Consider the following 25707-nt stretch of genomic DNA (forward strand, 5'->3'; position numbering starts at 1 on the left):
AGCAGTATATTGGGTTCTTGACGTGATGCTCATTTTTGGCATAATTACTTTCGAAATAATATTTGTCTTCCTCCAAAATTCAACTCAACTGTGTACAAATATATATTATATTATAATATGTATTATATAAATTACATATAGTTTTAGAATAAAGTTGTGTTACAGTTTCTTTGTATTTTAACACTATTTAAGTCTGAGTCTCTTGCATCAGAGACAGTGAATAAAGGTGTTGGCATAAAGGGAAGTGTGATAGAAATTTATACTGTGGAAAGATTTCTTTCAATCTGGCTTTGTGTAAATTAATGTGAATGTACCCGAGACCAGACCCCCACAGGAAAATACTGATTATGATTGATTACATGAAAATAGTGATTAGTTTATCTTTTAGAAACACATTTGGTCTTGTAACTAAAATACATTTGGTTTGGTAGTTAAAGACAGTGTTAGAAAGACCCCTCAATGTAAATACTTCTGTTCCCTTTTGCGCGTTAATCTTGTCAGGAAGTAACAAATGTAGGTGAATATGGAGGCAAATCAGATTAAACACATCTGGCTACACCTCAGAAGGAGTCATCACCTTCTCAGTTTGAAATGTATGTCCTCTGGTCATCTCAGGCTTTATAAACTTGGTGCTTTGTAACATTCAGGGTGAAATGGGGCAAGATGTGGTAAATGTGGCTCAGAGAGGCTGTTGGGCTCTGGCCAGGGTAGGCCTAAGCCCTGTCCATATCTGCTGTAACAAGAATAAACCTTGGTCTATATTCCAAAAACTCATCTGGCTTTGCAAATGGATTAATTATTTATCATCAAGAGATGCACATTTTTTTCTGCAACAGGAGGCATGTCTACCAGGAACAGACTGGGACCAAAAACAGACCCTGAACACACAAAGATTAACTACTTCTGATTGTACAAAAACACCTAAATCACTTCATTTTTAGAACAGATTTATTTTTGAAAATAATTTTTGAATTTTGCTATAAAGGCGTGTCACACCACAGGACAGAAAAAAAGTTGTTAAACCCCCAAATGTCAAGTAAATTTACACTTTATTTGCAAAGTACTGCTGTGTTCACAGATTCTCTCGCCTCTACTGGCACACGCTATTGTTATTTGACTGATTTAGTTTTGTACATTTTTGTTGGAGAAATATCACTGAGATCTAATGAGATGAGGCTTTGAAAAGCAGGGATGACTGTGTCTTTACTTACAGTCACTTCTGATAAGTTTATGATAATATAACAAGCTAAAAGAAGCCTGAAATGTGTCATACCAGTATACTGGCTTATAGCGTGTTTCTGATGGAGAAAATTTGACTATTATGGCCGCAGTATTATGACTCAAGCAAGACTGAAAAAGTGTCAGATGTTGTTTAATTCCAACTGCTAAAAAAGATACTGTGAAAATTGTGATATTCCCAAGATCTTAAAATTGGGGATGTATTGTTAAGGTAAACAGAACAATTATATAAACTTTAGTTTTTTCACTGTGTGGGGAAGCTGGCCAAAGTGGTCGAAGTAGGAGGCAGATGACACAAAAAAAAGGTGTCTTACGCAGACAAAATTTATTTTAAAAACAGACTTCTGGGTTTAACCAACAAAAATGCAAATAGACAAAAAATAAGTAACTCAAAGCAAAACACCAAATACCTGCAGAGAAGTCTCCCCCTAATTAGTGACACCTGCTTGCCTTTTATACTCCGCCCAGGAGGAAGTACCTCCCCCAGGTGAGTAACAATTCCAGGTAAAGCAAAGCAAAAGGTGTCTTTCCAAAATCAAAATGGTTAACATAAATTAAGGTGAGTTTAAAATAAGACAAAGGCCCACTTTGTCACACACTGTCAACATAATGCTGCAGACTAACTAAAATGGAATGACTTGCGTACCTTCACTTTAAAGTAATATTATACTAATACTGAATACTTGTGTACTGAAATACACATACATTGTTAAAGAAGTACTGTCCTCACTCACCCTCTGGTCCTGTGTGTCCTGTTCAGATGCAGTTGTGCTCCTGAGTGGAGCGGGACCCTGTGCACCCAGCGCTATGACGACTGCAGGAACACAGGCCAGGATCTGTGTGTGCACGGGACCTGCATCGATGCAGACCGCATCACGCCCGGACAGGTACCACATACAAATACGAGAAACATAGGTCAGGGTTAGAATATAGTCAGCTGGGTCTTGAGCCTTGGACAGGGTTTTTTAGTTGTCCTCTTTATATACATTAAATTACAGATAATTTAACATTACAGGTAATTTAAATTACATTACATGACATGACCCTGTCACAATCTGAAAAATGTAATGGTGTGTTATTGAACAAATACATTTCATGCAGACAAGAAGAACCATTCACATATTTCACCCATTGCACCATTACTGCCCACTCCACTCATTGCATTTCATGTTCATTCAGAAGGTAACATTAATTAGTTCTCTACATGTAATATAAAGTTACTGTGTGGAATATAGAGACAGTATGAACGGTGACTTGCAGGTGTCCTGACCGTGTACCTGACTGTGTACCCTCTCGTACAGCCCAGGTACCAGTGCATCTGTGAGCCTGGCTGGGACTCTCCTGCGGGGAACCCAGCCTGTGTGGCTGATGTGGATGAGTGCAGTCTGCCCAACAAGCCCTGCTCCTCCAACCCCCCTGTGGAGTGCTTCAACACACAGGGCTCCTTCTACTGTGGGGCCTGTCCTGCTGGTACTCTCAGAACTGTTCAACATTATACAAGTGTAAAAGTCTAATACTGAGTATGTTTTTCATCCTGCACTACAACTGGATATCTACTGCACAGCCCTTCTTCTCAATGACCACTAGTAAATTCAATTGATTAGCTCTGATTTGTCCCAGCACGTCCTCTTTATGAGTGGTTGTGGAGTATGTGGCTACTCTATTAAACAACTGAAGGAATTAAAAGCCTCTGAATGCCCGTGTGTTTGATTGCATGTCTGTTACGCAGGTATCTGTTAGTCACTGTCAGGACTGTATGAGACCAAATGGACATTAGTAATATAAATATATTACTATAATAATGCGGTGATGTGATGTGGTCCCAGGCTGGCAGGGGAACGGCTACAGCTGTCAGGACGTGGATGAGTGCAGCATTAATAACGGCGGCTGCTCCACCTCTCCTCTGGTGCAGTGCCTCAACACGATGGGCTCCTTCCACTGTGGCTCCTGTCCTCCTGGTAAACACACGCAGAAACTAGCATTAAAGTGTATGGGGCAGAATTTCATGTTTTTACTATTTATGACTTGGTTTGGTGGAATAGGTTTAGGTTATTTGCAGTTTGTATTTAAAAGCCACATAGGAAAAGCATGTGCAAAAAGCTCAAAGTGCACCACTGACACTGAAACAAAACACAAAGTAAGATTAAGTAGCCAAAATATTAAGGGGCTACATCAAATATAGGTACATCAACGAGATAGTACCTGTGGTCAATATTTGTCATAGTTTAGTTTAGTTAAACGCAACATGACACACAATATATGCAATCTTTTTCTCATATTCTCTCATAAGTTTTAGTCAGAAAATGATCTGTTGAGACATTTCTGTTATAAAACATAGTCTGAGGTTTCAAAAAGAAGATGGGAGAGAGCACTGTGTCTGTAAGAGCACAGACTGTAACAGCTGAGTGTGGGAGGAGCTACTGTCTGTCTCAAATTGATATCGTGACCCATGTATTGAGATACCGAATCATGGGAAAACTATATCGTTACATCCCTACTATCTGTGTCATCAACACAAAAGTTCCATCCAAAATGCACACAATTTACACAGAAGGCAGAGTATGAAGTAAGAAAGCTTTCAGAAATATTTGTGCGCATAGAACAGAAATCCGTGCGTATTTGGGAAATCCGTGCACATTTGGCTGTAGTTGCGCATAAAATAAATATTCGTAAACTCTCGAATGAGTCCAGTCGTACATAAAATATATTGTGTGTATTTGATCCATCAGAATACGAATTGAAAATGTAACCCACGTCAAGTAGCACCACTACCTGTGGCACCCTTACTGTGGCGGGATAACTTCCCTTAAGTTCCAGCATCCCCACACACACCCCCGCTTCCTGCTCCTCTCCTCCGGTGCTACGACGCTGCTGCTCAAACACTTGGGAAAAAGCATTAATCACGGATCTAATAAAGATTTGCTGAAGCCGATTCACTCTTCTTTCATTCCCCTCAGTTACATCTCAACGGTGAGTGACAACACTACATCTTCTGAAAAATATCTACGTTTTCCTCGAACCTGTCAACACCCACGTACAGCCAGCTAAGCTAACGCTAACTACCTCCACAAACAAATGCGGTCGGCGTGACTGATAAATGGACCTTTTAGTTTAATCCCCCCTTTATTTTACTTTTTACCTAACCCGAACATTTCACCAAAACCATCAGCGTTGCACAGATATATTTGTATTTGGCCGCCCTGAACATTTATATAGTGTTTGATACCTTTTAAGCACGAGCCCAAGCGGCTATGGTTATTTTGAATGGAACCGGCTGCGCAACAGAGACACTGAATGAATTCTGTTGATATTGATTTTGATTTATTTGTTAAAGGTGCACCATATTTTTGTAGTTTTATTTGAGTTTAGTAGTAGTATTGATTATTGGTCAAATGATAACCAGATGTTTATTTTTGTGCGTATTGAATTATGACATTGAATAATTAATTTTATTTCCTTTAATAATGATTTATTACATCAGCTAAGGTTAATTTAAGTTAATTAAATTCTTTGCTAATGTCTGTTTTACTGACCCTGTTCTAGGTCAGGTTTTTTTCTCCCCACTGGATCTTTCTATTGCACTACTACAACTCAACAATGGCGAGCTACAGACTCCCCGCATGAATCGCGGTAGGACACAAACACCCCTTTCGTAACACCGGAACCTACTCTTTTGGATTACAATGACTCTAACTAAGCCTTGGATTACAATAACTCTAATGGAACATACCACCCTCTACACCCGCTTATAAACTGGACTCAGACTTTTGAAAGACAATTACTGGTTGTGTCATTTTTTGTGTGTGTTTGATTTTATTTTGTTAAACTCTATATCTATATCTCTCTCTATATATCTCTCTCTCTCTCTCATATATATATATATCTATCTATAGATATAGAGAGATATATATAGATATATATATATAAATAAATAAATAAATTCCTGGGCGCCTCCCTCGGGAGGTGTTCTGGGCATGTCCCACCGGGAGGAGGCCCCGGGGAAGACCCAGGACACGCTGGAGGGACTATGTCTCTCGGCTGGCCTGGGAACGCCTCGGGGTCCCCCCGGAGGAGCTGGAGGACGTGTCTGGGGTGAAGGAAGTCTGGGAGTCCCTGCTTAGGCTGCTGCCCCCGCGACCCGGCCCCGGATAAGCGGACGAAAATGGATGGATGGATAAATAAATAAATAAACAATTACGCTTTCCCCAGTATGAATTCGAATTCTGACGCGACTTTACTGTCAAAAATACGTCATCACTTCATTACTGCGCATGTGCTAAAGTTGTCCCGTTCAGATTTCTACACAATATTACACAGCAGCGTTTGGTTCCCGAACTCAATGTGACAAGACATTTTTACAATAAATTTTAATGAACCCACCTGTTGGTTGCTGTTGTAGCTCCTTGTTGTGCCATTACTCCATTTTTACCCTCTGCTTCAACTTTAGCACATGCGCAGTTTTGATCGATGTTTCTACTGCTCGATAAATAATGTCTGTGAAGTGATGACGTATTTTGACAGTAATGTCGCGTCTGTGAATTCAAATTCATTCTGGGGAAAGCGTAATCTTAATTTTCACTTTGTGATTGTAATTCTTGACGTCGTAACTTTTCAATTCGTATGCTGATGGATAAAATACACAGAATATATTTTATGTAAGACTACACTCATATGAAAGTTTACAAGTATTTATTTTATGTGCAACTACAGCCAAATATGCACGGATTTCCCAAATACGCACGGATTTCTATTCTGTATTCTAATTTAATATATTCTGAAAGCTTTCTTACTCCATACCATTTTCTCACAGTTTACGCATTTATTTAGAACAGTAAAAGTGCAGTAATTATGTTTATTCATCTAATCATAACTATTCTGCAATTTAGACAGGTTTTGGCCCTTGTTAACTGTTGCTATGTAACAGTTAATAAGGGATAACAAGTTAACAAGATTTACCTCTATGCATGTCACGTCTGCCAAAATGTAAAAACTAGAATAAAATGTCAGCATCATTTTTTGCAAAATCTGAACACACAGCATCAATGCACAATATCAGAGCCATGAGGTTCAGGATGATCAGCCAGTGCTTGAAGCACTGCCTCTGGTGGTCAGTAGGTATGAATTAGAAATGATGTTATGTGTTCAGGTTATGAGGGCGATGGTAGAACCTGCACCCAGAGCAACATCTGTGAGACCAACAATGGAGGCTGTTACCCACTGGCCACGTGCTCCTCCACTACAGGTACACACACTTGTAAAACCTTTCTCTATTGTGTTCTATTCTGGAATATATCCTCTACTCTACTTTCTGTGTCTGTCTCTTTGCTCATGTCCACTCTGTGTCCCCCACGCAGGCTCTAATCTGCCCATCTGCACCTGTCCCCCCGGTTACACTGGCAATGGCTATGGACCCAACGGATGCACCCAGATCAGCAACATCTGCCAGACCAACAACCCCTGTGTCAACGGCCAGTGTGTGGTAAGAGAGGAAGGGTGCTATAGTGCAGTACAGTGTAGATGTTTTACAAGCATTAGTTTTATATAGCACTTTTCAAGATGCTCAAAGTTGCTTTACTCTTTGGTGCATTATTCATTCACTCTATACTTTGTGAGGCTGCCAATCTGCCCCTCCCACCACACACTCACACACCACATTCGCACTAGACGGTGGATGAAATGTCTTGCCTAAGAACACAACAACAGTTTTACCACTGGTGTCCCACTGTGGCACCTGATATTCCCAGCGGTCTCCCACTCAAGAAATGGAAAAATAAATTACAGAAAATGTAATGCCTCTGAAAACAATATAACCCAACCCAAGCCGACTAATTTCTTTAGTCGGCTACAGTCCTAGTAGAGAATAGTGTGGACATTTGGACACAGCCCAAATCTGCATCTAAAAATCCTGAAATGCGCTGAAAGTGAAAGTAAACTGTTGTCATCTGCTCTGTGTCTGGTCTCTCAGTCGACCAGCTCGTCTCAGGGGTACCAGTGCATCTGCAACCCGGGCTGGGCAGGACCGCACTGCGACCAGAACATGGACGAATGCTCCAGTGTCCCTTGTCAAAACGGAGGGACATGTGTGGATCAGGTCAACGGCTTCACCTGTACCTGCCCCAGCCAGTGGACCGGGCCCCTGTGCCAGACCCCACAGCAAGGTACAGGGAGGGAGGGTCAGTCATCGTTTAGACTTATTTCAGTGTTGAATTAATTATTATAAACTTTCATCCACTTAACATAGTATCAAAAGAAGCATTCTAAAGTGAGCCTGCGTTTCTCTGTGCTGTTCTCAGAGTGTGGTGGTGTCCTGACCGGCCCAGCTGGCTCCTTCAGTTATCCCAACAACCCTGGTAATGACGAGTACGAACATATGGTCAGCTGTGCCTGGGTCATCCGCACTGAACCTGACAAGGTCCAAAACTCGATCTATACACATTTTATCAGCCAGGTTTTTTTGCCCAGAGCTGTAAGATTCAATGCAAGCTACTTGTTGAATAGTTGATGTCTTCTGCAGATAACTCTGCTTTGTTCACATTGTATTGGTTTGGTCATGGTATAGTCCAGAATTTGTTTGCCAGTTTAGTTCTGTTTCAATTCTAAAATGAATGTATTGTATATACACGTGCGCATGTGTGTAAAATCCCTCAGTCGTCCAGGTAGAATTCATGGCAAAAGGAGAAATTCAATCTTTCTACTGGACAAACATTTACTTAGTTTGAAAATGTTTTACAGCTCATCCAAGCTGCTTCTTCAGTTCTAGTCAGACCTTGTTGGACACTTCCTTATATCTGCCTGAAGAGAGGAGCTAACTACAATGACACTACTCTGACAGTAACACACCTACCTGTTTACCGTTTCTGTTAGATAGCTCAGTCTAATTGAACTGCACAGAGTGTGTGGTCATGGAGATGTACGGCAGACTTAGGACCACTATGTCTCTCCAACACAATCGAGAGAGCCATAGTGGACCTCAGTCTGCTGTACATTTCCTCCTAAAAGCCATGAGCCATTCCTTTGAGGACAGTGAGGTACAGATCTGAGCCAGAGAAAACAATTGGTTTGAGAGGTTAGTTAAAGAGGCTATTTTTGTTAAGACAATCCATCCTTGAACAGAAATGGAGGCCTCAGACATAATCTGTCTCCTTCTACAATCCCGTCCTCAAACCTAAAACTAAAGGGATAGCCAGGTCAGGTCCAGAGGTGTGAAAGCACCATTATGGGTCTGAATGATTCTGCTGATATGACCCCAGACTCAGTGCAAGTTCAAAAGACCAAGCTAAAAAAAACTGTATACAAGTAGGGTGTTAGTTTCAGAGTAGTTTCATTGTAGTTAGCTCCTCCCTTCAGGCAGATATAAGGAAGTGTCCAACAGCATCTGACTAGAACTGAAGTAGCTTGGATGAGCTGGGAAACGTATTTGACCAAAATAAACTTTTATCCAGTTGCCAACTTGAATTTCTCCTTTTGCCAAGTGTGCATGTAGTTTAAATATTCAGTCTCCATGGAGTCGTAAAAGTCCTATATTATTGTGAGCTTGAAGCTATAATCCTGTTACTAAAAGAAAAAACAAACAAAAAAAACAGTAGTTGTGTTTTGTTTCGTTCACACGTTTCAGTAAACCTGCATTATTAGTCTTATTGCGGCGTATGTAGCCCAAAGCTTATCCCACACGCCGCGGCAGGCTAAGACACGGGGTAAAACACTGTGGACGCGTAACTCGGAACAAATGCACATATACACGGTACTTGTTTGTAATGGTAGGCATACACGTTAGAGCACTTACTTTAAAGCTGCTGCCGTCCGTAGCCATGCACCGATTCCTTCTATATGCAAATCTTTCCTGTTAAAATACGGTCAACAGAAAGTTGCTCCCCGTGCTCACCCCACGACCCATGATCCAAGGCCTTACACCAGGGGTGCTCACACTTTTTCAGCATGCGAGCTACTTACAAAATGACCAAGTCATAAAGATCTACCTAATACAAAGTCAAGCAAACTGCACTGAAACACTCCCCATTTTTGGACCCTCACCCACAGTTTGAGATCCCCTTCTTTAAGAGAACTTCCTCTGGCACTTTACACAAAACTGTGAAAAAAGTGAAGGAAGATTTTTAAACCTGTTTTTTAAAGTTCCAACGTGGAGTTGCATTCTTCTCTGGTTTTGCAGTGATATTTACCAGCCTCTGCACGTTTACCAAACCAAACACACATCGTGACAAACACAGATGCATTTGTGCACTTTTGTTAGACAAATTTCAGCCGAATGTGGCAGTCGGTCTGTTCTGTAGGTCTGCTCTATGCTGTAGACCTGCTTTGTGCCAACTGTAACATAAATTTAGACTCGTTTTTGCCACACGTTTGGTCTTGCTCTTCTAATCAGTGCACACTGTGGAAGGGGCTTGTGTTCGCTGTACGCAGGAAGGAGCGAGAGCGTGAAAAGGCGAGGGGTGGCGTGCTGACGTGAGGCAGATGGACAGGTAGGATGTTTAGGAAGTTTAACCTGCCCTGTGATGCAGGCTGGTACACGAGGGCACACGCTGTTGCAGACGAGCCGTGCATAGGGAGCGTGTGTGTTTTTGATGTGCCGTAGAGTCTCCGCGGGCTGCACTGAGACGCCCCACACGCTCCTGCAACCCGGTACAAGTTTATTGCCAACAGCAGCGGCCGTAATGAAATATGATCGCACTTGTTGAGTGTCAGACCTTGAGTGAGAGTCCAAACGTGAGTCCGAGACGAGACACGGCGATCTACCCACACGACCTTGGCGATCGACTGGTAGATCGCAATCGACGTATTGAGCACCCCTGCCTTACACTGAGCAGGTGAGTGTGCTCATATATAGGCCACACCCCACCCACCGTGCCACGTCCCGCCACTGCAGTGTAGTGCACAGAGTTAAAGCGTGTGCACATTAGTCACGTGAGGAACCCAATAGAAAACCCAGGAATGGCTCCTACAAGTTTGTCTACATTTCCAGTGGTTAAAATGCTCTATTCCACCTTGTGATGTCAGCTGAAGTGAACAGCTCCTTTTACCTTTAGTTCAATAGAGAGTGCCAAATTCAGGGAATCTGACAGAATCATCCAAATGATTCTTCTGGTACGGGATACTTCCTGTTTCATAAAAAAGAAAATACTTGTACAAAATATCTGTACTGGGGCAAAACCGATTTTACTGAACGAGAGGGTGCATTTGTTTTTGAGCTTTCATTTCATCTCTTTATTTTATTGAGACAGGGACAGTGCACAATTTTTACATTAACCTTAACAGGAGAGATGCTTGTACCAGGTTGTAGCACCAGTGCTAATTTCCACCTGTAGTCCCTGGGCAGGTTCATTGATTGATTGCATTTAACTGATCTTGGCTATTGGGGAACCTGAAGCGCCCAGAGGAAACCCATTCCAGACACAGGGAGAGACATGCAAACCTTCTTGTTGTGAGGCATGAGTGCTAGCCACTCAGCCACCATGCTGTTTTGTACTATGTCACAATGTTCCATTCATGCTTTATGCTTGAAGAGGTTTTAGATGTCATTCATGCATGTCTGAATATTTTAGAGATTAGCTGTAAGGTTTTGTCCAATGCTCCTCCCAGGTCTACGTCCCCCATGCTCCCACACAACAATTCTTTATAGGTATTCAAAACCATGATACAAGATTGTACACGGCAACATAACAAATGCAATACAAGTGATGCAATGTGCAGTAGTTTCATTAGCAGGACTCACTTTGATTGTGTTATAACGCTCTGAAAGGGAAGTAACTTGGCACGGAGAGCAAAGCGAGTGGAGACTCAGAGCTCCAAAAAGGAAAGTTATAAAACAAGTTAATATTGTTTTTTCAGTGACACGGTGATGTAAATATGTCATGTGTTTGCAGTTAATACCCCATGGAAGTCTAATGCCGCCTCTTTAATCACAAAAAACTATTACAGGCCTTTGAATCATAAAACCTATAATGAGGTACTTTATTAAGATAGTTTAAGCTCATATTTCCCTCTGTTCTTCTGCAGGTTTTGCGCATCACCTTCCCATACTTTGACTTGGAGGCCAGCTTCAACTGTAACGCAGACTTCCTCCAAATCCACGACGGGGAGAGCGCAGGGGCATACATGATTGGACGATACTGTGGTCAGAACAATCCCAACACCCTGGCCAGCTCCCACAATGCATTGTACTTCTGGTTCAGATCAGACCATGCTATCAAGAAAGGAGGCTTCACTGTGATGTGGCAGTCTCAGGACCCAGGTAAGACACTGCGGCTAGACACGTCACCAGAACTCTAGAATGTAACAGAGTCCAAGGAGCAAGTCACCATTTACACTACCAGTCAAGAGTTTTAGAACACCCTCATTTTTCCAGTTATTTATTGCAGTTCAAGTCGTGCAAGTCCAATGAAAAGCTTAAAATGGTACAAAGGTAAGAACTGAACAGACAGAGGTTAAAAAAAAAAGATAAAAGAACAAAACACAAGTCCAATCTCTACTACCTCAGGAAAAAAGAACAAGATGATGAGCTTGAAAACCTGGAGTGTCCAGCAGCACAATCTCCAGACTTAAACCCCATCAAGCTGGTTTGGGATGAACTGGACAGAAGAGTGAAGCAACCTACAAGTGTCACAAATTTATGGAAATACTGCAACAGACTTGGGAAGAACTATCTGAAGAATATTTAATTTCTATTGTAAAAAGAACGAGCCACGAGTGTGCTCAGCTGTTATATCTGCCAAAGGTGGACACTTTCATCAGTCAAAAGTTTAGAACACGTTTTGGTCAACAGTAAACAGTAAAAAAAAATGTGGTGTTCTAAAATTTTTGACCTGTAGTATATATCCACACATGCTGCTGGAGGGCAAACACAAGTTTGTGAACACTGTGAACATGTGAAACTCAGAACTTCCAGAATTCCCTCCCTGAACTGCAGAGGCTGCACTAGCACTGACTCATGACTGATGCAGGTGCTGGGGTTTAGGGAGAGACCGTTCAGATCAGAGATCAGAGACATTTTTGTTTTGTGAATATGTGTAACTAGAACGTCTATTGTCTGTTACATGTTTATTGCTTGCCCAACATAAAAGAGAAAATAAGAATATTTCATTCTATATCAGTTTTGTCTTGAAATAAAGAATGATGTGTGTATGTTTATGTGTTTTTCCCCTTAGTTTGTGGAGATGAACTGATTGCCCCCTACGGCAGCATCAACTCCCCTGGTTACCCTGGTAACTACCCCCCATCTCGGGACTGTTACTGGAGGGTCTCAGTGGACCCTGGCCTGCTCATCACCTTCGCCTTTGGGGTCCTGAGTCTGGAAACCCACCCTGACTGCAACTATGACTTTCTGGAGGTATCAGAACTGAACTACCTTTCTACTTTTATCTAACACAGTTGCATAGGTCTGTGTTTGACAAAAAAATTACCACTAGGTGCGTGATGGCCTGCTGCCTGAAGACCCTCTCCTGGGCCAGTACTGCAGCACCTCATCACCGCCCCCTGTGGTCACCACTGGACCCAGCGCCTGGATCCACTTCCACTCAGACAACATTATATCGGACCGGGGCTTCCACATCACCTACACCACCTCTCCAAGTACGACTAAGATCTACATCTGGCCCCAGAGTCTGTGACACGTACATAAAACATAAAAACAAAAGTAGAATGACAACATATGAAAATACATAAACAGGAGTGGTGGCTGGTCAATAGAGGGCAGAAGTGTGCCGCACTCCCTAATTTTATCTTTTTTTGTTTTGTTTTTTATCTAGGTAAAGTCGTTATTTTGTATTAGGCTATATGTTTAATATTTTCTTTAAAATTGAACGTGCATCTGCATAGACATATTTTTATCACATTAAATTGCTCATATCACTTTATTTGATTCAGCGCAGGGCGGGGGCGCCCTGAAATCAAGTGATTGGGCTGAATAAACATTAACACACACCTTTGACCTATTGTGGTTCAGCTGCTCGCTCTGTCACTCAGCTGTCGCTCAGCCCCAACTCTGCACTGACTACTGTTACAGGCTATCGAATGTAGCACAACAGAGCTGTGTGCTATACAGTTATGGTGAGTTCATACAAGTACGTCGGAGGAACAATTTTTGTGAGTAAGAGCAAGAAAAGAAGCATTAAGCTGGAATGAGTGCTTCTGGCTGTGGTGAGATACTATGGCTTTTATTCTGATTTATTCTACTTTAGCTTAAACCTCTCCACAGTAAAGCGCGAGGAGAGACCCGCCGATGGGACCCAGGATTCACTCGCTGCCTGAGCCAGGACAGTCACTGCCTGGGCCGGGGCAGTCGTTCGCTACTCTATCTGCCTCTGCCCACTTGTTTCTGTAGAGGTTTTAGGCCTGGATCACCCCTCTGGATGTTTTTTGCTACCTTTTTTCACTATGATTTACTGTTATCTTATATCTTTTGCCATCATGAGTTGATAGAGACCAACCCCAACTCGGCCCCGTTTGGTCTCGGGGCCCAAAAAACACCCTTTTTAAGAAAAGCTATTTGCTAAATTATGTAACTGTAAATATTAAAGTACTGTAACTGCATACATGGTCAAATAACCCTAAAAGTTTGCATGATGTATCCTGACACATGGGGGAAACTAGCAGAAAAATATTCTGGGGCTTGCTGTCTTTCTGCTGTCAAATATCACCCTCAACATACACCAAAAGACAAAAAAAAATCTGTCTACCTGACAAATTGTCATCAAAAGTGATCATTTTCAAGGATTTTATTGCATGTATCACTGCCTCAAATGTACATGAAAAACTTTCCAAGTTTATAGACTTCAATTTAAGCCCAAGATGACCTTTGTACCTAGAGGGAAACGGCTGCTTTGACCAAAGTTCTTCACTGTACCTCAAATCGGCAGAAAGAAACTTTCAGGCATTACCATTTCATATGGGATTAAGCAGGATTTTTTTCATAGAAACAATATTTTAAAAGAGTTTACTTATGTACTGCTGTACAATATGAAGTGAGTTACATTAAATTGAATAATATTAAAACTCCAAGTGGACAGGGGTCAGGGTCAGGGTCAGGGTCAGTGAAAACTATGGTAACCAGGTTATATACAAATATATACAAAAACACAACCAACCAACATCCTAACCCTTCATGCAACATCCATCAGAAGTTATTTTCCAAAGACAATTTTGAGAGAAGTTGATACATTTTTCTGGTTATAAAAAGAGATTGAATCTACTGGGAAACTGGTGTCCTTTTCTAGGCGTCCACGACTTCTAGACTGAACATTAGCTATTGTCAGATTGTTAGATAATAACCAACCCAATGGAGCTACTATTGTGGGGAGACAAATTATAGAGAGTGTGTGTGTGTGTGCGTGTGCGCAATATCCTCAGTAAGATCCTCAGTAAGATCCTCAGTAAGATCCTCAGTAAGATCCTCAGTAAGATCCTCAGTAAGATCCTCAGTCCTCAGTAAGATCCTCAGTAAGATCCTCAGTAAGATCCTCAGTAAGATCCTCAGTAAGATCCTCAGTAAGATCCTCAGTAAGATCCTCAGTAAGATCCTCAGTAAGATCCTCAGTAAGATCCTCAGTAAGATCCTCAGTAAGATCCTCAGTAAGATCCTCAGTCTCTGTTTGAGGCTAAACTTCAATGAAATTGGAAACATTGGGTCTCAGTTCATGTATATTTACACACTGAATACTGCACATTATTTCATTGTTGTAATAAATACACAGATTTTCAGATGGTGTAATGCAACAATATACTATCAAAAACAGACAGAGTGCCAAAGAAACGATAAAATGATGACGACTGGACAGCTGGGCAGAGTTCAAGGGGACAGTAAATGACAGGCTGATTCACTGAGTGCTTTTACTGCTATCCATGATATAAAAAGGAAACTTCACACACAAACATTTGATGGTGCTGGCAAGATGTTGTTGAATCAATTCCTGATGAATTGTTTTTGGATTGTGGCTACCATAAAAGGTGCCAACCCATGTTTTTCCAAAATGCTAACCTTGCTTTAAGCAAGTGTCAAGAAAATGTCTCCATCGGCCCCGGGCTCCGGCCCCGGGCTCCGGCCAGACCAGCTGTGCGCTGTGAGCTGAGCTTATTTCTTTAGTTCAGTGCTGCAGGGGGAGTAACTGATTTACCGAGATACCACTGGAAGAAAAAATGTGATTGGTCCATTCCATTATATTAACCCTTTGTTTCCCAAGGAATATCAGTCCAAGTTTATAACAATGATCTAGAAATTATTACTAGTGTAGTGTTCATTACTCACTGCATAAAAAATATTGAAAAAATATATTAGTAGTACAAACGTCCATTCGATATTTTTTCTTGGGCTTTCACTGAATACCTTGAAGGCTCTGAGGGTTCCCCTGTGAAAGAAATGCTGTTTGCACAACAAATGTGTGGCTCTTTCATTTACATTTCCAATAAAAGTGCGCTATACTCTACTTTTTAATTCATTAATTGGTTTTGCGTATAACATGCTATTGATCGCGATTAATCGCTCAAACTCATTCGATTAATGTGATAATTTTTTATTTTTTTTTTGCCCACCCTATTCTGTGTGTGTGTGTGTGTCTATATATATATATTATAAAATAAATAAATCAAATTTCAAAAAAAAAAATTATACTACCAGCCACTACTGTGCCTTATTAATTCATTTACTTACTATTGTCCAGCAGTATATGCATTCTTGAACTTGTTGTGGTTCATACTACCCCCCAGTACTATTTGAACAGGAAATTTGCTCTAAAAATTTTTTATATTGGAGTGCTACACTTGATCAAAACTTACGCATACAGGTGCTCATCAAACCAAAGTGCTTGAATTCTTGTTGAGTCACTGAGGATTTGAGGTGTTTTAATTAATGGCCTCGCCTACATGTTTTGACTACGTCATTCAGTCATCATTAAGCTATGATGATGACTCTTAAGTTGCCAAAACTTGTCTTTTTTTCTACTCAACAGGGAATTTGCCCTAGTTTGGCTTAGTCTTTATTTCAGGGAACAATGTACATTGACATTAAGCGCATACAGAGTGAGCATGCAAATGCTGCAACATCAACAATGGGACATGTGTGTCAGTGTTGAATTTCACAAAATTGGAGTAAACACTCAGAAGGGTAACCGTGTGAGCCCTTGTGTTTGGTTGATGTTGTGTCTGCTCCTGTGGTGTGACTCAGGTGACCCGGGCTGTGGGGGCACCTTCACAGACTCTGAGGGCATCATCATCTCTCCAAACTGGCCCAACGACTACGCCCACAACAGCCAGTGTGTTTACGTCATCCGCCTGCCCCAGGGGGAGAGGGTCACCCTCAACTTCACCCATATGAACCTGGAGCAGCACAGCAGCTGCGTCTTTGACTATGTGGAGGTATGTCACTATCTTCACTATCTAGTGAGCTCTTTGCTACCTGTATGTTACTGACGCACATTGGGGGCATTTCATTATGTGTTCTTTTTTTTTATGATGATGATGATTAGGGTTGTGCAAAAATATTGATATATCGTATCGTTTAATGTGATGATACACTAACGATATTGTTGGCTGCTGTATCAATATATCTCCCAAGAGTGTTTTTTGGTATATTTTACAAAGTTATTTTTGCGGATTGTGGCTACCATAAAAGCTGCCAACCCATGTTTTTCCAAAATGCTAACCTTGCTTTAAGCAAGTGTCAAGAAAATGTCTCCATGAGCCTGCGGCCCCAGGCTCCGGCCCCGGGCTCCCGCCCCAGGCTCCAAATAAATTACATGGTCTGTTTTGACCACACACACACAGACTTCAGGCTGGGAGGTTTATCTGACAGAAGACGCACAGTTCTGTGTCACTGCATTGATACAACGCAGTTAAATTATTACAGTGAGACCAGATCACTCAGCAGCATACAGTATGTGTACAAGTGCAGAGCGGAGAAGAGCCGGTGTCCTGTTGATTTGAGTTTCCTGCCACTACCAAGCACCGTTACAGTTTAAATGCTGTCGATTTGAGCTCCCGAGGCAGAAGTGGAGTAACACGTCACATTTTAAAAGTGTTTTGGTTTTATTATTTGTTTGGACCAGTTAAACATCGACATGTGCGTGTTGGGTTTGTGGCAGAAAACCTGTTGGATGATAGAATAGTTTGGATTTAATTTTGATTTTATAATTTTCATTTTCATTACATCATATTTTATTTTGTTTCCATGTGTAAAAAATGTTGTAACTTTGTTTAGAAAGACGCTGTATAAATAAAATATCACTATTATAATTGGAAATTCAATCTGTAGCCCATAATATTAGAGTTAAATATATAAATTATATATTTAATGCAATTTAATATAAAGATGTCAGTGTTTCCAGTCATTTCATTCTCTTCTATTGTGGGAGTCTTATTTGATAGAAGATATCAGCCTGCGGAAATGAGTTCTGCCCAAATTCATCTAAATAAGTGAATAATTTTGTTTGTACAGTGGGACATTATTGGCTGGATAAATTGTCCTGTGGATATGTACTCCCTTTAGTTGGAGCCTATTTGAGCCGAATACGACTGTCCAAATGAACTACACAGATTCAGATAAATGAGTTGAAATTGTACATAACTAAAGTATAAAGTGTGATCACCTTATGCAAACAGCATCAAACCCGCGTCTCTAATCCAAAGAAATATGTTGTTAAACTGGGGAGGTCAGAGTTAGGATTTGGCTTTTTTGGATCTATACAACTGTAAACGGAAAAACACAAGGTTGCTTATTTTGATAGGGCAGGGTGAATCTATAGACGTCACTGTCAATCTAGGAGCTCATTTTGACGGGGCAGCCCATTTTGACAGAACACTGGACAGGTCAGTGGCCCGTGTATCAGCAACGTCACTGCTGAGATCTCGACTTTAACAGCAAGCATCACTGAGGAAATGAAGATCATGTGTGAGTGCAGAAATTAGTTCTATGTGCCAAATATTTCACCAAACTACTACCAGATACTGGCAGACACCAGGCCAACTCGAGCAGCTTGTCTCTGTCACTATAGGAGCCAGCTCCATCAAGCCACTCTTAAAACTGAATATTTGTTGTATTCCAGGTGCGGGACGGCCTCGTGGAGACGTCCCCTCTGATCGGTCGATACTGTGGGAGTGTGCTTCCTGCTCCCCTGCTGTCCTCCTCGAGTGCTCTGTGGGTGCGCTTCAGGTCTGACAGCTCTGCAAGTCATGCGGGCTTCAGGGCCGTCTACTCTGTGGTGAGTATGTGAGCTCTGAGCTGTGTGTCCTCTCTGCATGTTTACTCACAAGTCTAGTATATAGGTATGGAGTAAGAAAGCTTTCAAAAATATTCATGTGCAAAGAATAGAAATCCGTGCGTATTTGGGAAATCTGTGCATATTTGGCTGTAGTTGTGCATAAAATAAATATCTGTAAACTCTCAAATGACTCCAATCGTACATAAAATATATTGTGTGTATTTTATCCATCAGAATATGAATTGAAAAGTTAGGACGTCAAGAATTACAATCACGAAATGAAAATTTACGATTACGCTTTCATCAGTATGAATACGAATTCACAGACGGGACTTTACTGTCAAAAATACGTCATCACTTCACAGACATTATTTATTAAGCAGAAGAAACATCGATGAAGATCAAGACTGCGCATGTTTAAGTTTGTAGCAGAGGGTAAATACAGAGTAATGGCACAACAAGGAGCTACAACAGCAATCAACAAGTGGGTTAATTAAAATGTATTGTAAAAATGTCTTGTCTTGCCACATTGAAATCGGGAACCGAACGCTGCTGTGTAATATTATGCAGAAACACCTCCTCTGAACGGGAAATTGCACCTATATCTTAGTAGATAACATAGTGGAGCCAGTTGGTGAACATCAGACGTAACGTTATCCCAGGGCTAATTAGCAAATATCAGTGTTCTCTGCATGTTTATATTAAAACATTCACAGCTACAGCCACAGTGAGCGTCAGTCAGTCTTAACCTTCATCTCAGCTGCATTTCTCACATAAAATGCGACCAAAAGTTCCTCGAGACGCTGAAATGTCCGTTTACACCAAGCACTACCAGAAGCCCTGAGCTGCAAGTGTTAAAAAAAAAAGAAATAATAATAATAAAATAATAATAAATTATTTTCTTTATTTCTTTTTTTTTAGATATTATCTCGTTATTTCGAGATGTAACGAGATACTATCTCAAAATAATGTAATAATATCTCAAAAAATAAATTAATTAATTAAGAAAAAAATGTAGGTGTAGGTGGTGTAGATGTGCGTGCTATCTTTTTTTTTTTGGTATAACATGGTAAAGATGGCACCAAATTTATTTTTTTCCATTTTTAATACTTAATATCTTCTAGAGTCTTCATCACAGAGTACACAGCATGTGTGGGAAGGTGTGTGTTCAATATCAAACCTCTTTGTCTTTGAAATTGCACTTTTATAAGGAGTTGGGAGCTAAAATTTGGGACACTTCCCATTGGAAAGTGTGTCCTAGAATTTTTTTCAGTAAAATCTGAGATGGTCGGGTGGTGGCATTCGGAGATCTGGTGTGGAATGACCCATATATGGAACTAGTAACTAGAACGCTAGTAAACACAGACATTCTCATGTGTGACCAATATCACACAAATGTTCATGGGCATTGTACAGCTGCACACATTGCATTGTAGATATAACGATCATGTAATATGGGCTGTCCAATATGTGATGAATTGCCCCTGCCGATGCCTCATGAGGGACCAGGTTGCTATCTGATTGCGCTTGTTAGTTTTTCAAAATCCATATGAACAAGAAAGAAATGAAACACACACAAGGCAGAGCACCGAAGGGATTGGAACAGCGTTTTATAGCTTTATAAAACGTTATATTGTTGATTGACCCTTCCTTCCTGTGTGCAGCCTGTGGGGGGGTACTGTCAGGCACAGGCCAGATCCGCTCCCCTCTTCACCCAAGCTCCTACCCCCACAACAAGGTGTGTGAGTGGGTCATCAGCCAGCCCCAGGGATACTTGGTCACCCTTAACTTCCTGTCCTTCAGCGTAGAGGACCGCTGTCAGTACGACTTTGTGCAGGTACCACACATGAGCTCGCTGTCAGCTACTCTATCAATACCATGGAGGATGTCCGACAAACCATAGAAAGATGTCACTTATTCGCTTACAACAAGATTAAGTTAAATAATACATCAAATACTAAAACAAATGTTTTTGCATAATCTATACCTACTCTACCACCTGAGATCAAGAAGATACACTTCTCCAACACTTCACTGCTCAATCTCTAGTCATCTGAGGTGAGAGACATTTTAGATATTCAAAAGGATGGGTGACCAATGAGCACCTTTGTTTCACTGAGATAAACAAATCTGATTAGATGGTCGTGTTTGAGCATGTTTGACTTGAAATGTCTGGTGGTGACTGATATCAAACAATCTGTATAAAACAATCTGTAAAATATAGTCAAAATACTGTATAAAACAATCTGAGGGTTTTCATTCTGGATGCAACTATTTCACATTTATCACCAATTTTCTTCACACATATCACTCCACTTACTTGTTTATTTCTTTGTTTATTTTGGACAGAGTAAAAAAATACAAAGCAATTGAGTTCCAAATATGTCTTGTCTTTTGTGTATCCACCTCTTTATTGTGTCCTTCTGTTCTGTCCATCCTGTGGATTATGACATCAGAAGTACACTGCTCCAGTATGTTCTTGTGCTCTCAGGTCCGTGACGGCTCCTCGTCCAGTGCTCCTCTCCTCGGGACCTTCTGTGGGGTGGACATCCCTCCCAGGCTGCAGTCCACCCAGAGGTCCCTGTATGTGCGCTTCCAGACCGACTCCTCTGTCAACAACCACGGCTTCCTGGCAGAATACGGACGCGCCATAGAAGGTCACTTAGACAGCGGCTTACGCTGATTCTGGGGCTGTAGGTTCAAAAGTATAGAAAATCACATACTAATCTGTACTAAAGCTCGTGTTGAGGAAAATAACCCTTTCCTTGCGTGTTCGTTAGTTTCTGCTTAGACAAAAAATTACACTTGAAACAGAAATAAAGTCCAGATAATTTAATTATTCCAATATTAGGAAAGTCATACTTGTACAAGGAGTCTGTGCTGACATTTCAATGCAGACTGAATAGGGTGATGAGTCATGAGTCCGCATATCCCTATCAATAAGTCCTTGCCCTATTTAGTTAATTGATTAGACATATAGATAGAAATAGAATATCTTGTACATGAATTGAAACTACCTCTGCACCTCTCAGCTGTAATCTAGTCCCTGTTTTCTGGGTCATTGTATAGTGAATTATAATAGTGCAATAATAAAATATAGCAGTACATCAATAACTGTATAGCAGCACATCAGTTACATCATAGCAGTAGTTATACACCACCTAAGCCTAGTTATTTATCCTAACACTAGTATTGAAAATAGATACTCAATTTAAGAAGTGTATTAGAAAGAAATGCTAATGTCAGTGTTCTGCTCAGGGGTGGAAATAACATAGTTGGATGAGTCATTGCCCATCAACCAGAGAGTAACCAGTAACACCTAAACTTCGCCCAAACCACATTTCAAATAGAGCTGCTTAACTGGGCCATACGTCTTTTTTCCAATGTTTTCCGGACATCCAGTACTGACGTTTGTTTTTTCTGTAGTGATACAGAAAAGAGGAGCCACTGTCTGTGTGAATGGTCATGTCTGTAAGCCAGTGGATCTGATGCTTAGCCAATGATGTTTATGTGGAGAGAGCAGGATTTGAACCACCAACCCTCAAATCAGTGAACAAATGCTCTACAAACTGAGCTAAAGTGCTGCCCTTTTAGACCGTTTTTATGGTTGAACTCATAGGCCCATAGAATCATAATAATTTTTGTATGAGTAGGCTATAATTTTCCACAAATTGCATTTACAAACAAACAAGCAAACAAAAGTAAATTTGTTAATTAAAAAGTTAACAAAATGTACTCATGTACTCATAAATAATTAGTAATACATGTTTAATCACAAATAATAATGAATAATATAGATAACAACAATGTTGATATTTGTCATAAATTTAAAAAAAAAGTGTCTTTTCATTAACAATCTCATTTTCCTGTGTCTGTGTTAGACATCCCCATAAATGTGGGAAAAAGTCCCTTAGTCCATGGTTCAAATGTTTAACTGCAGACTGACGTCCAAGTGGGGTCAGAGTTAGACGTCCAAATAGTGGACGTCATTTGCATGTCATGTAGTTCAGAGTTGGTCTTGGACCGACAGATGCAAAACGATCTGCACGACCATAAGACGACTGATGTTTAGTGGGAAGCGGTAAACGTACCTGGTTTGCAGTAAAGTTGTTATTGGCAATGTTATTAAAACACCATACACACTTTAGTGGCAAATTCTACTTTGACCTACTTGTAGTTCTATGTCCATTCCAAGACAATTCACAACTTTACCCAACACCAAAAACAAGAAGGGCACCAAGTGATATAAAAGTAACTGCTTTAATAAAAAGGGAATGGCTCACAATTTTCCTCACTGAAAGTACGGATGAACTATGTTGTGCCAGTATAATAAAATCCTGCATTGCCTAGGTTGTGGAGACACCATGACCAGCCCGAGCGGAGTGATCGTAAGCCCAGGTCACCCCAGCACCTACCCCCATGGAGCCAACTGCACCTGGTTCATCAGTGTGGCCCCCGGGAACCTGATCCGCCTCTCCTTCGACTCCTTCAACCTGGAGTACCACACCAATTGCAACTTTGACTACGTGGAGCTCTACGACAACGGCACCGTGGAGACCGGCACCAAACTTGGACGGTACCGAGAGGGAGGGGGGAGGGGGAGGGGGGAGGGGGAGAGGGAGGGGGAGAGGGAGGGGAGAGGGAGGGGAGGGGGAGAGGGAGGGGGAGAGGGAGAGGGGGACGGGGGATGGGGAGGAAAGAGGGAGAGGGAGAGACGGGGGAGAGACACACAGAAAGAAGGGAAGGGAGAGAATTAAACAGAGAGGGAGAGAAAGACACAGACAGAGAGAGAGAGAGAAGAGAGAGAGACAGAGAAGAGGGAGAGAGAGAGAGAGAGAGACGGAGAAGAGTGAGCGAGAGAGATAGAGAAGAGGGAGACAGAAGAGGGAGACAGAGAAGAGAGAGTCAGAAACAGAGAAAGAGAGAGAGATGGAGAAGAGAGAGAGAGAGACGGAGAAGAGGGAGAGAGAGACAGAGAAGAGGGAGAGCGAGATGGAGAAGAGGAAGACACAGAAGAGGCGGAGAAAGAGAGAGAGACAGAAAAGGAAGAGAGACAGAAAAGGAAGAGAGACAGAAAAGGAAGAGAGAGACAGAAAAGGAAGAGAGACGGAGACAGAAAAGGAAGAGAGACGGAGACAGAAAGAAAGAGACGGAGACAGAAAGAGAGAGACGGAGACAGAAAGAGAGAGACGGAGACAGAAAGAGAGAGACAGAAAGAGAGAGACGGAGACAGAAAGAGAGAGACGGAGACAGAAAGAGACAGAGACGGAGACAGAAAGAGACAGAGACAGAGACAGAAAGAGACGGAGACAGAAAGAGACAGAGACGGAGACAGAAAGAGACAGAGACGGAGACAGACAGAGACGGAGACGGAGACAGAGACAGAGACGGAGACAGAAACGGAGACAGAAAGAGACGGAGACGGAGACAGAAAGAGACGGAGACAGAAAGAGACAGACGGAGAAGAGGGAGAGAAGAGAGAGACAGAGAAGAGGGAGAGAAGAGAGAGACAGAGAAGAGGGAGAGAAGAGAGAGACAGAGAAGAGGGAGAGAAGAGAGAGACAAAGAAGAGGGAGTGAGAGACAGATGGGGGAGAGAGAAAGAGAGACAGGGGGCAGACACAGAAAGAGGAAGGTGAGAGAGAGAAAGGGGGGGGGGGGGAGGGGAGGGGGGGAGGGGGGGGGGGGGGGGGGGGAGAGAGAGGGAGGGAGACAGAGAAGGGGGGAGATACTTTATTGCCTCCACAAACTCTGCCCTTTGATCAGAACATACATGGACAATTAAAGATGCACTTTGTGTGTCTCCTCTCTGAACTCATGAGCCGCCACGCTGATACAGGTGGACCAGGCATGTCCTGATTGGCTAATCCAAATGTCAATCACTCCCAACATAAATAGCTCATCTTTTCCTTTTTTGAGATCTCTGAGTTGAGATCTCCGTGTTGTGTGACTGTGTGTGGAGGTGGGAGAGTGGTTCCTTAATGTGAAGTGCTTTGAGTATCTTGAAGTGGAAAAAGCACTACACTTGTCCTGTAAAAATGTGACTTCTTGATTCCTCCCCTGAGTTTCAGATTGTAGAAGACATGTTGTGCTCCTGTGTTAGGTTCTGTGGTCGCTCCGTGCCACCCTCCGTCACCAGCACCGACAACTTGCTCACCCTGCTCTTTGTGTCCGATCACTCTATGTCCACTCAGGGCTTCTCCGCTCGATACGTGTCCATCAACGCCACCACTGGTACAACACAGCAACACGCCACAATGAGCTCTATTAAAGCTGTGTTTCTTCTATATTTCCCTCTTTTATATCTTGTAAATTGACTTGTAAAGTAATGTTTCCATAAATTAATGTACAGACTTTTTTTTTTAAATAGATTGTGAAGTGTTTATTCTTTGCTTTGTACTGTACTGTGCATATATTCACTTAAAAACATGAAATAATACATAGTTGAAAAGATTAAAGATACATGATGTAACTTCTCTGGTGGAGGATCCAACATCCAACAGTATCTCCAAAGAGACGAAACGAATGATGCCACAGGGCCAAGCTACATGTCAGACCTGTGGAGAGGGACACAGATAAACTTAATACCATGCTGTGGAACATTCTGAGCAGATTCTCCATGGCAAGTAGGAGACAAGCAGGTGATGGACCCCTCACCAGAAAGGTTACATAGTGCACCTTTACAGCATCTTATATAATGCACAGAATACAATCTCTAAAGTCTACAGTAAAATATGCCCATAGGACTTGTGTGTGGTGACATGTTTAAATGCTCTCAGACTGTAGCGAGTCCTTCACCTCGTCCACCGGTTCCTTCTTCTCCCCAAACTACCCGAGCTACTATCCCAACCACAGGGACTGCTACTTCACCATCACTGTGCAGGTTTGAAAAGCACTCTTTGATCAGACATGACCAGTGTAACGTCACCAAAAGTGACCAGTGCTCGTGTCTTGTTCCAGCTGAACCTGCAGATCATGCTCAACTTCACAGACTTTGAGCTGGAGGGCGCCCCACCGTCCTGCGGCTCTGACTTTGTGGAGATCAGGTGAGGCACTGGAGCTGTTTCAAAGACCCATAGTACACCATAGACTTTGGACTTTGGGAATCCTCTGCTCTTTTTTTAGTGTTGCTGCCAAGACATTAGTTTAAAAGACAGGCCCTATCTGTGTAACTTTTGTGTTTTATTCATGTTTCTATATGTTTACTTTTTACAGTACAGAAATAACTGCTATTTGATGAGGCAATGATTAGGGAAGGGACAAGATCA

At 41.7% G+C, this 25707-nt stretch overlaps 1 protein-coding gene across 1 annotated transcript in view; it reads left to right on the forward strand.

Moving 5' to 3' along the window:
* Positions 1 to 25707, forward strand: part of cubn (cubilin (intrinsic factor-cobalamin receptor)) — a gene marked incomplete at its 3' end in the record, with an annotated part of 109625 nt that overhangs the window by 14712 nt on the left and 69206 nt on the right. The window contains exons 7-24 of the mRNA XM_055150849.1: positions 2000 to 2126; positions 2541 to 2709; positions 3066 to 3197; positions 6386 to 6481; positions 6594 to 6718; positions 7205 to 7397; positions 7533 to 7651; positions 11251 to 11485; positions 12399 to 12580; positions 12660 to 12822; positions 16409 to 16599; positions 18285 to 18444; positions 20105 to 20277; positions 20932 to 21097; positions 22791 to 23016; positions 24543 to 24673; positions 25219 to 25322; positions 25400 to 25485. Of these exons, the coding sequence (XP_055006824.1) occupies positions 2000 to 2126; positions 2541 to 2709; positions 3066 to 3197; positions 6386 to 6481; positions 6594 to 6718; positions 7205 to 7397; positions 7533 to 7651; positions 11251 to 11485; positions 12399 to 12580; positions 12660 to 12822; positions 16409 to 16599; positions 18285 to 18444; positions 20105 to 20277; positions 20932 to 21097; positions 22791 to 23016; positions 24543 to 24673; positions 25219 to 25322; positions 25400 to 25485 (2778 nt within the window). The remainder of the gene's footprint in view (positions 1 to 1999; positions 2127 to 2540; positions 2710 to 3065; positions 3198 to 6385; positions 6482 to 6593; positions 6719 to 7204; positions 7398 to 7532; positions 7652 to 11250; positions 11486 to 12398; positions 12581 to 12659; positions 12823 to 16408; positions 16600 to 18284; positions 18445 to 20104; positions 20278 to 20931; positions 21098 to 22790; positions 23017 to 24542; positions 24674 to 25218; positions 25323 to 25399; positions 25486 to 25707) is intronic.

Source organism: Boleophthalmus pectinirostris, unplaced genomic scaffold (genome assembly GCF_026225935.1).
Source record: "Boleophthalmus pectinirostris isolate CB_2022bp ecotype Guang Dong unplaced genomic scaffold, ASM2622593v1 HiC_scaffold_15, whole genome shotgun sequence".
Lineage (NCBI taxonomy): Eukaryota > Metazoa > Chordata > Actinopteri > Gobiiformes > Gobiidae > Boleophthalmus > Boleophthalmus pectinirostris.